This window comes from Cebidichthys violaceus, unplaced genomic scaffold (genome assembly GCF_023349555.1).
Source record: "Cebidichthys violaceus isolate CVI_PGR_0920_01 unplaced genomic scaffold, fCebVio1.0.p SCAF_35, whole genome shotgun sequence".
Taxonomy (NCBI): Eukaryota; Metazoa; Chordata; class Actinopteri; order Perciformes; family Stichaeidae; genus Cebidichthys; species Cebidichthys violaceus.
In genome coordinates this window covers 2284806-2294439 of record NW_027176539.1, presented here as the reverse complement: position 1 = coordinate 2294439, position 9634 = coordinate 2284806, and the positions used below count along the sequence as shown (strand labels likewise).

At 45.4% G+C, this 9634-nt stretch overlaps 2 protein-coding genes across 3 annotated transcripts; one reads left to right on the top strand and one right to left on the bottom strand.

Annotated features, from left to right (window-relative positions):
- The first annotated feature begins 433 nt into the window (after positions 1-433).
- On the top strand, positions 434-3549 carry zgc:172121 (uncharacterized protein LOC337599 homolog). Of its 2 annotated transcripts, none has more exons than XR_011104602.1 (8): positions 434-813; positions 921-988; positions 1218-1390; positions 1651-1754; positions 1859-2020; positions 2118-2323; positions 3094-3221; positions 3379-3397. XR_011104602.1 is itself a non-coding variant. In XM_068725317.1 (8 exons), exons 1-8 carry the CDS (start codon positions 709-711, stop codon positions 3465-3467), a joined length of 987 nt encoding a protein of 328 aa, XP_068581418.1. In that variant the 5' UTR covers positions 440-708; the 3' UTR covers positions 3468-3549. The 2 variants fall into 2 exon arrangements, 1 of the variants encoding a protein (XP_068581418.1); XM_068725317.1 differs by having other exon boundaries at positions 440-813; positions 3142-3221; positions 3379-3549.
- LOC137883720 (basic immunoglobulin-like variable motif-containing protein) lies at positions 3491-9551 on the bottom strand. The gene is made up of 10 exons (XM_068725314.1): positions 9347-9551; positions 8028-8555; positions 7628-7757; positions 7158-7253; positions 6713-6817; positions 6540-6634; positions 6327-6459; positions 6001-6084; positions 5836-5932; positions 3491-5406 (listed from the first exon to the last, which is right to left on the bottom strand). The coding sequence occupies exons 2-10, from the start codon at positions 8506-8508 to the stop codon at positions 5086-5088; spliced, it is 1542 nt and encodes a 513-aa protein (XP_068581415.1). The 5' UTR covers positions 8509-8555; positions 9347-9551; the 3' UTR covers positions 3491-5085.
- Between the last annotated feature and the right edge of the window lie 83 nt (positions 9552-9634).

Below are 9634 nucleotides of genomic sequence, written 5' to 3'. Positions count from 1 at the left end.
TGTATATAAAATATTTTAGTTATTGTGGATTTTTTACTTTTACTACTTTATAATACTTGTTTTATTACTGTCTCTTGTTTACAATATACTGTATATAATATATATATATATATATATATATATATATATATATATATATATATATATACTGTATATAATATATATATATGTGTTTATATATATATATATATATATACTGTATATATATACCTACTTATTATGCCAAATGGCCCTTTCAGAATAATATACATTATATTATTATATTATAATTATTACTGCATTCATTATGTAATATATTAATAATTAGTTTTGCATGTGTATGATGAGGTTTACGTTGTATTTTATAATATTTATGTATTCTCTGTGACATCTTGTGCGTTTTTCAACGTGTGTTCAATAAAAAGGAAAAAAAGTAGTATTATAAAAATATGTTTTATACTTATTAAGTATAAAACATATTTGGATAATAAGGCTCTATTATCTTTTAGCTCGACCTCTTTGCACTGATGTAATGTCTCTGTTTCATGCGCCATCTAGTGGTGGACCGCCGCTACTGCAGGAGGTCGGAGTCACGGCAGTTTGCAAAATTTCGAGCGGCTCAAAACGCAACATTTGAACCCGGAACAACAACAGCAGCAGCAGCAGCACTGTGTGTGTGTGTGTGTGTGTGTGTGTGTGTTTCCTTCTGTGTGACTTCAGAGTGTCTTCATGGGTTCTTCTGCTCGGCTCAGACTCTACATGGACGATGAAGGTCCGTTAGTCTTAGACGGAGGACTGGCGACTGAGCTGGAGGCACGAGGAGCCAAGTTACAGGTAAACACGAGTCACTGCACTAAGTTAAGCTACAGGTAAACACACCTGAAAACACACGAGTCACTGTGTGTGTGTGTGTGTGTGTGTGTGTGTGTGTGTGTGTGTAGGGAGATCCTCTGTGGAGCTCCAGGCTTCTACACTCTGACCCTGAGGCCATCAGAGAAGCTCATTACAGGTTAGTAATAATGTACTTCACTACGAGTACTTGTACTACAGTAGTACTACTACCTCAGATCAGACGCATCCTGGTCCCTGTGATCTTTGGCGCCCCCTAAGGGTTGGGAAATGTGATGTCACTGATTCTCTAATATCACTACTTGGCGGATGAATCAATAATGATGGTCATCGTTACAAACATGGAGTCTTCTCCGGCGTATCTAAACCACAGTGACGTCTGTCGACAGGTTCCTCCTCGCCGGTGCTGACGTCGTCACCACAGCAACGTACCAGGCCAGCGTCCCAGGATTCATCAGACATCTGGAGCTGAGCTCTGAAGGCTCCAGAGAGCTTCTGATGTCTGGAGTCCATCTGGCCAAAGAGAGCGTGGACCGGTTCGTCTGTGACGCTCGTCCTTCAGGTACGGAACTAAACGAAACGTCCTCTCTATGAGCTGTGAGACACGGAGAGACCTCACGTCTCTGTGTTTGAGACGTCTCTGTGTTTGAGACGTCACGTCTCTGTGTTTGTGACGTCACGTCTCTGTGTTTGTGACGTCACGTCTCTGTGTTTGAGACGTCACGTCTCTGTGTTTGAGACGTCACGTCTCTGTGTTTGAGACGTCACGTCTCTGTGTTTGTGACGTCACGTCTCTGTGTTTTGGTGGATTTGTCTCTGGAGGACGGAGACGTCCGTTGGTGGCAGCCTCCATGGGACCGTACGGAGCGTTTCTTCTTGACGGGTCTGAGTACACCGGAGCTTATGCAGAGGAGATGAGTGTTGAAGTGAGTGTCAACTCAGAGTCGATAGAATCAATAAAACCCTGCTGATACCCGTCTCTAGAGACTCGAGGGTTCACTGATGGTCTCTGTGTCTGTCCCCCTTTAAGGATCTCAAAGCCTGGCATCGGCCTCAGATCGAGGTCCTCGCTGCATCCGGAGCCGATCTCGTTGCTTTTGAGACGATCCCGAGCATCAAAGAGGCGACGGCTCTGCTGGAGCTGCTCAGAGAGTTCCCCGACTCTAAAGCCTGGCTGTCCTTCTCCTGTAAGGTAACGCAGACCATAAACCGGTGTGGACTACTTTGTCGTCTGTAGTCCGGTGCTTCTCTAGAATAAACCCACGTTCTGTCCACAAACGCACCGTCAGGACGGGAGCTGCGTGTCAGACGGCAGCCCGTTCACCGACGCCGTGCGGCTCGCTAACAGATCCGCTCAGCTGGTCGCTGTCGGAGTCAACTGTTGCTCCCCGGCGCTGGTGGAGCCGCTGCTGGACTCTGCCGGGTCCCTGCTGAGCCCGGACCTGAGCTGGGTGGTTTACCCCAACAGTGGAGAGGACTGGGTCTCTGAGCGGGGGTGAGTTTTAATAGTGACGACACAGATTCAAAGAAGATCACAGAAAACCATCGCCGGCGCTGATATAGACTTTAGAGTTAACTGCAGCGAAGAAGAGTCCAAGTTAAAGAAGGATGGACCTTCATAGAAAGATCACTTCTTAATGAAGGACACACCACACACTGTATGTAAGAAGTGGACGTGGTCTCTCTTTGGTTTGTGGACGTTTTCAAGCTTTGAGTTCCACGTTTTGGCCGTCGCCATCTTGTTTTTTTTGCAACCAGTGAACAGGAAGTGACCATATTAGGACTGAGGAGGAGTGACGTATACGGCTCTGGCAGGAGACAACCTCCGGTTCTTTAAAGTTCTCCTGTTCTTCATGTGTTAAAGCTGCATTCTCTCTAGTGTCCACCAGGGGGCGACTCCTCTGGTTGTATAGAAGTCTAGTCTAAAATGACTCTACTTCTCTCTTGATTTATTCCCTCAGTAAACATTGTAAACATGAGTTTATGGTCTCAATCTCTAGTTTACAGTCTTCTTCAATACAGCATGATGTTCATTTAGTACATTATGGAACATTTAGAGTCAAACACACCATAAAGAGGGGATGATTTAGGGGCGGGGCTACACAGTGATTGACAGGTCTCTAGTCACTCCTCCTCAGTCCAGATATGGTCACTTCCTGTTCACTGGTTGCGGAAAAACAAGAGTTCGACAGACACATCGTCAAACTCTTGTCTTCATTCTGAATGCAGCACTTATATAAAGGAGTACTTTTACTTCTACTACAGGATGTGAGGACTCTGTCCCCCGTTACTTGTTGTCTTTTACTCATGAAGGTGGTTGACGTCAGAGACGACTGCAGCATCAATACTTGAACTAAGTCCCACATGGATGAAGCAAGGTGCTGATTTAATCGGTAAGAAGGTTTTCTCTCCACGTTGGCCCTCGGGCATCACTGTGTTAATAATAGTAATATTAATATATATATATATATATATATATATATATGTATATGTGTGTGTTTAAAGTAACTTCCTGGTTGAGTTCTGAGTCTCTGGTCCTTGGTTCTGCAGGAGGTTGCTGCCGCATCGCTCCGGCTCACGTAGCAGAGCTACGACGACGGTTAAACCCAGCTGCACGTCTTCAAAACGACGACCGTTGAGAAGAAAGACGTCTGATCCAGAGTTCATAAAAGATCTGAATTTATTGTAAAATAAGTAATAAATAAACATCAAATCACACGATGACGTCTGTACACACTGTGTCTGAACATGAACATGAACATGAACATGAAGTCTTCATCTGTGAATGACTCCACCGTCACTCCTTTAGATGGATCTATCTAAAGAACGGGATCATGTGACCGGAGGTCAACCTACCTGTACAAGGACTCATCGAGTTTAACATGATGTGATATTAAGCAAAACTAAAAGAATAAAACTAAAACTAAACAGCGACCGTTAAAGTTCAAATCTGTGAAGGTCTTTGACATGAAACAGGTTTGATGTCGTTTGGACAGACGATCATGTAACTACGAGTCAGATCCTGTGCTTGGCCACGCCCTTCTTTGGCCACGCCCTTCTTTGGCAACGCCGTCGCCCCCTATTGGTCGATTTCAAAAAACAAACATTTCGGGACACGTTTCACCGGCTGAATTAAAAATATGCAGCAACTTTGGTGAACGTTGTTCAAACTGTCTAGATTTATGGCCGACGTTGTGCGATTTAAAAATGTCTTTTAACAAATGGTTCAACATCGTCATGAAACCCGTCCAACCCGCCACGCCCATCTTTAGCGTGTGGGGCGCCCCCTAGTGCTGACTGGAATGAAACTTACAGGGTATGTTTCATGATGATTGGTCTAACGCACGGGAATTCAATTAGTTCAAGTGAAGTTAATAAGTAAAACTAATGTTGCGTTGTAAAAAGTTTGAGGCCGTAGTTTGATGAAGTCAATATTTCTGTTTGCTAAATGTCGTCGTGGTTTTTGAGACTTTCTTTTACACAAACAAACAAACTTGACGTTGTTTGAAACGAAGCATCAGCAGCTCGTGTTCCTTCAGCACATCTTCTGCTTTAATACGTTGAATGACTTCCTGTGAAGCTGCTGTTCTCTCTATAGTTCAGTGGTTATTGTTCGTTCAGACGCTGTAAAGACAGAACATGTTCCAAAAGTCAAGAAGACAAAGAGGGACAGGAGGCTGTCCCCCATGTCTTAAAGAAACACCAGGTAAAAGTCTGGTGATATTCTATATTTCTGCCATAAACACTCACTGATGCATCAAATGTGTATTAATCCGACGCTGGAAATAGTCCCCAACCGAAGCACTATGTACTCCACCGTAGTACTACGCCATCAGCTCAGCTCACAGTCAGAGATGAGCTGGTGAACAGCTGAAGAGACAGATGTTTGGTGGTGGACACCAGAGACAGATGTTTGGTGGTGGACACCAGAGACAGATGTTTGGTGGTGGACACCAGAGACAGAGCTAAGAGAGAGTGATGGACTCCTGATGAATCTTCAGGTTGATGTGTAGCTGATGGATGTGGAGATGAACCAAAAATGCAATAACAATAAAACTATATTGATGTAAAGTTTAGGTCTTCAGTAGACAGAGACAGTAATAAAAGCTGATTGTTCTTTGTAGAACCCTCAGACACGTGAAGAGTGATTTTATCCGTCATGTGACCAAACGCCGGCTTCACTGCGGCAAGGACAGACGGAGCTCCACATGTTGTTTGTTGGCAGTAGAAGCGTAGAACACCAGCAGACCTCACGTCTCAGTCTGTGACGTCTTCCTCGAGGTCGCTGTCGGGGGGGCCCCTCTGTCTGTACTCCGTTGCGTTGGACAGTCGTCTCCAGCCGCCGTCTCTCTGACTCCCTGTGCTGTGAGAACGTCCCAGGAGGCCCAGGCGCTTGGACGGCGTCCTCTCCTCGGCTTCCTCAGCGGCGGCGCTCTCGTGGGCGTTCTCCGGGCCCTGGTGGAGCCGGTTGTGGCGGTGGAAGTCGTGGCGCAGGTTCTCCAGGTTCAGAGCCCAGGGGCCGAGCTTCTGCCAGTTGACCCTCTGGAAGGCCATGATGCAGTGCAGGTTCCCCCCCACCTGTGAGCCGGAGAACGACTTCTGTCAGACACTGATCATGTTTCATTGTAAACAACCAATCAGTGTTTAAACCAATCAGAGGAGAGCTAGTAATGTTAGCAGCACCGCTAACGGCTAACCAACGGAGGTTCCTTCAGGCTCGGCTCAGTTACATCATGATGCCTTCAGGCTCTGCTCAGTGAACATGAGTACTGGCTGAAGGTACATTATAACGTTATCGTGATGTTTTCAGGTGTAATCTGTAAAATGTAGTTTTGGTGATGAACTTGAATACATCCAGTAGTTTGAAGGAGATGTTTTTTTAAATCTGAGGTTAACATGAGTGTAGAACCGTGAGGGGGTCAGTACAGATCACGGGTCCACTACGGCCCTCTACGGTCCTCTACACCACTGATCAGTAACTTCTAGAACATGCGTGACGAGTTGAACCTTCTTGGTCTTGCGGCGCTGGATCCCTCTCTCCGTGTGACGGATGTCCAGGTATTCTGGGTTTTGCGTGTTGAGGTCGGTCACGATGTCGAGCCATCTGAAAGAAGAGGCTCCGTGTTAAAACGGCTCGGATCCAGAACCCGACCCAACAGAACCACTACTTACTTTTTACAGTGGATGGCTGGGTGCTTCCTGCTGGGCTCACCGATCAGGATCCAGTGCTCCGTTTCATTGGTGGCCAAAGGGCCCCTTTAAAGACAGAACATTTACTGTTTCTAAAATGCTATCGAAGTATTTTAAAGAACAGAGTACTGATAGAAGTACTACTACTAAAACCCTGAAGATAACTCTGTCCCTGAAAGCCACCGTAGTTCTCTCCACGAACTGGAGAACCTGCCACACAAACCACAACCTATGGCACTAGAACCTCCACACTGTCCCTTCAAGGACCACTAGAGATAAATCAGTGACGGAGCGGTGACTCCTCCTACCTGTAGGCCTTAGCAGCTTTGAGGGGCGTGGCCTCGAAGCCCACGGGGCAGAAGTAGTGGTTCTGGCAGTGGTAGATGTAGGCCATGGACTCGTCCTTCAGACCTTGAGTCAGTTTCGTCAACGCGCCTTCAGCTGCAAACACCTGAGAGGTTAAACCACTTCCTGTCTCCTGGTGTTGGCAGCAGGGTTTTTTTGTGACGGCGGTCGCTCACCTGTCTCTCCGGCCGTCTTGTGTTTCCCGTGAGGTTTGTACAGAATGTAGGAGCAGCCTCGCACGCGGAAGTTGTCGTTGATTTGTCTGAACCAGCTGAGAGAGGGAGAGTCACTGATCACTGAGTGATGAGGAGGGTGTGTTTAGAGAAGAAGAAGCTGAGTTTGTGTTTACCGCATCAGGGTGGCGTTTCCAGTGAAAGGACCGAACTTGATCTCTTCAAAAGGCGGCTGAAACCCCAGAATGTGCAGAGCCTCCTCCTGAGAGATAGGGGGCAGACTGAGATAAAACACCGTTAGAGTCGGAGGAGTTCTTGTTATCTACAATTATTTATTTCATACTTTTTACTTCTTCCAGGTTCTTCCCTCACAAGATGAGAGGTAATTGTCAAATAATCGATTTACTCGTTTTTGTCAAAACGGCTTCAACGACCAAATGAACTATTTGAGGAATAAATCGGAGTAATATAAACACGTCTCCATGCTTTTACTGGTAACCCCGTGTTTAACGTTGCATTGCTATGAATTGTGGGTAACTCCCTTAGGCGAAGTCTGCAGAAAGTGTTGGTAAAGGAATCAGAATGAGACCCTCACAGACTGATGGAGGACCAGCTGCTCACCTTCCTGCACCCAGAGTGCTGTACAGGAAGTTCCAGCAGGAAACCAGAGAAGAGATCCCACATGACGTCTTGTACTGTGGCCGACTGATGCAGTACCTGCAACAGACAATAAAACACACAAAGAACTAGATTACACACCACCTGTCCTTTATACTTGTTCAGCCTCTTTTTGTGCTTGTTTTGTGTCTCTGTCGTTGTTCTGTGTCTCTGTGTTAGTTTTGTTGTCTCTTTGTGGTTGTTTTGTCTTTTTGTTGTTGTTTTGTGTCTCTTTGTGGTTGTTTTGTGTCTCTTTGTGAATGTTTTGTGTCTCTGTCATTGTTTTGTGTCTCTTTGTGGTTGTTTTGTGTCTCTGTGATAGTTTTGTTGTCTCTGTGGTTGTTTTGTCTCTTTGTGGTTGTTTTGTGTCTCTTTGTGGTAGTTTTGTGTTGGGTTAACAGAGCTGCCTGAACAGTTCTGAAGAAGTGAACTACCATCTCCTGAGGTCCAGCACTTTTCTCTGTTTGACCTCCTCCATCGAGGCGTGAGGAGGGACGTCCTGCAGGTTTCTGCTGGGTCTGTCTGAAGACTTCATCTTCTTGGTGCTGCTTTTCTTCACGTTGCCTGAAACACATCAGTCAGTGGAGTCACTTCATGGTTCCCTCTATGGGTCACCATGTCGTAAACAAGCGGAGTAATTCAGTTTCATATTTATTGTCATTATTATATCGACGTCTTCCTCTTTGTCAGTGTTTTGGTTCATTTTGTAAGAAGTGAGTTTAGAAGTAGTAAATGAAACACAAAGTGTAGTTCTTCCTTCAGTCAGTGGAGGCTGTTAAAGGACTACAGAGCAGATCAATAAACACATTCAAACATCAACAATAAGCTTCTTACTTGTTCTGATTTTTCTGGTGAGCACAGCGTTGAAGTCCGTGGTGTCGATCTCCCAGGCCAGAATGGGTTTACCGTGACCGGAGGACACCTCCTCCATGTCGCAGTCCCCGTCCGAGCCCACGTGGGCCCCTCCGGACCGGCCGACGCCGAGGTCCACCGAGGCTCTGGGCTTCCCCGAGGACGGCCCCTCGTCCTGCCGGTTGGGGACGGCGTCCCCGGCGACGGCGTTCGGGGGCCGGTACACGGAGGCGGCCTGGTTGAGGAGAGCGTAATCGGAGCAGACGGTGTAGAACTTCTCCCTGGAGTGAGTGACCGGACACGTCCACGGCAGGTGGAGCTCGGCGCTCGAGGCTCTTCTCGCTCTGGCGGCGTCCCGGGAGAGGGAGCCCACAAGGCCGCGGTCCTCCTCCCCATCGGTGGGCCGCTGAAGACCCGCCGGACCGGCGAGGTTCGCTCCTTGACCTTCTGACGTGTTCGGCATCGAACGACAGAACCAGATGACTGACGTGGAGGTGGAGGCTGTGTTCTCTGGTGATGAAAGGACAACAGACGGTTACAGAAAGAAGACGGACTCAGAACATCTCATATGCAGATGACACAGTGTTCTATTAACACGTGGAAATCATAGTACACACAATACATAGTACACACAAATCATAGTACACACAAATCATAGTACACACAATAAATAGTACACACAATACATAGTACACACAAATCATAGTACACACAATACATAGTACACACAATAAATAGTACACACAATACATAGTACACACAAATCATAGTACACACAATACATAGTACATACAAATCATAGTACATACAATACATAGTACACACAATACATAGTACATACAATACATAGTACACACAATACATAGTACATACAATACATAGTACACACAATACATAGTACATACAAATCATAGTACATACAATACATAGTACTCACAATACATAGTACACACAGACTTCTAATTAGATTATAATCTTGTAAAATGGTGTCTAATATATTATTACCATTTTATTTTTATTATAATAATTATGAATAGTGTCATTACTATTTTATCATTATAATAATTATAATATATGTATATATATATATATATATAAATATATATGTATATATATATATATAAATATATATATATATATATATATATATATATATATTGATTACACATTGTTTCACACATTTATTCCATGAGGTGATCTATTGAGGACATCACGTGCAGACATCTTCTGCTTATTGTTGTTATTTATTGATGTTATTGTTGTTATTTATTGATTGTGGTTGTTATTGATCACTGACTCACCTGTTTGTTACATGTAAAGACGCCCAGCTGTTAATTCATCATCAGACGTCCTCGTGCAGCGGGCTGAGGACCCGGATGGTGAACGTGAGACGCTCTACCGACAGATCGGTACCGGTACGGGACCGTCGGGTCGGTACACGTTAGAATAACGAAGAATAAACAAGAAGAAGAAGAAGAATAAATCCGAGCCGTCCTCCTCCGGACGGACCAGCCTCCACTTCCGGTGCAGCTTCAACGGACCGTACCATTCTGAGCAGCGGGGGGGGGGGGGCGGCAATATTCAACTCT

What these genes read in the sequence shown, in the direction of transcription:
- zgc:172121 (XM_068725317.1), top strand. Translation starts at nt 709, where the DNA reads ATGGGTTCTTCTGCTCGGCTCAGACTCTACATGGACGATGAAGGTCCG. An exon ending in ATCAGAGAAGCTCATTACAG is followed by an intron (nt 989 to 1,217) that starts GTTAGTAATAAT and finishes GTCTGTCGACAG; the next exon opens with GTTCCTCCTCGCCGGTGCTG. An exon ending in CTGTGACGCTCGTCCTTCAG is followed by an intron (nt 1,391 to 1,650) that starts GTACGGAACTAA and finishes TTGTCTCTGGAG; the next exon opens with GACGGAGACGTCCGTTGGTG.
- LOC137883720 (XM_068725314.1), bottom strand. Translation starts at nt 8,508, where the DNA reads ATGCCGAACACGTCAGAAGGTCAAGGAGCGAACCTCGCCGGTCCGGCG. An exon ending in CACCAGAAAAATCAGAACAA is followed by an intron (nt 7,758 to 8,027) that starts GTAAGAAGCTTA and finishes GATGTGTTTCAG; the next exon opens with GCAACGTGAAGAAAAGCAGC. An exon ending in CAAGACGGCCGGAGAGACAG is followed by an intron (nt 6,460 to 6,539) that starts GTGAGCGACCGC and finishes AGGTGTTTGCAG; the next exon opens with CTGAAGGCGCGTTGACGAAA.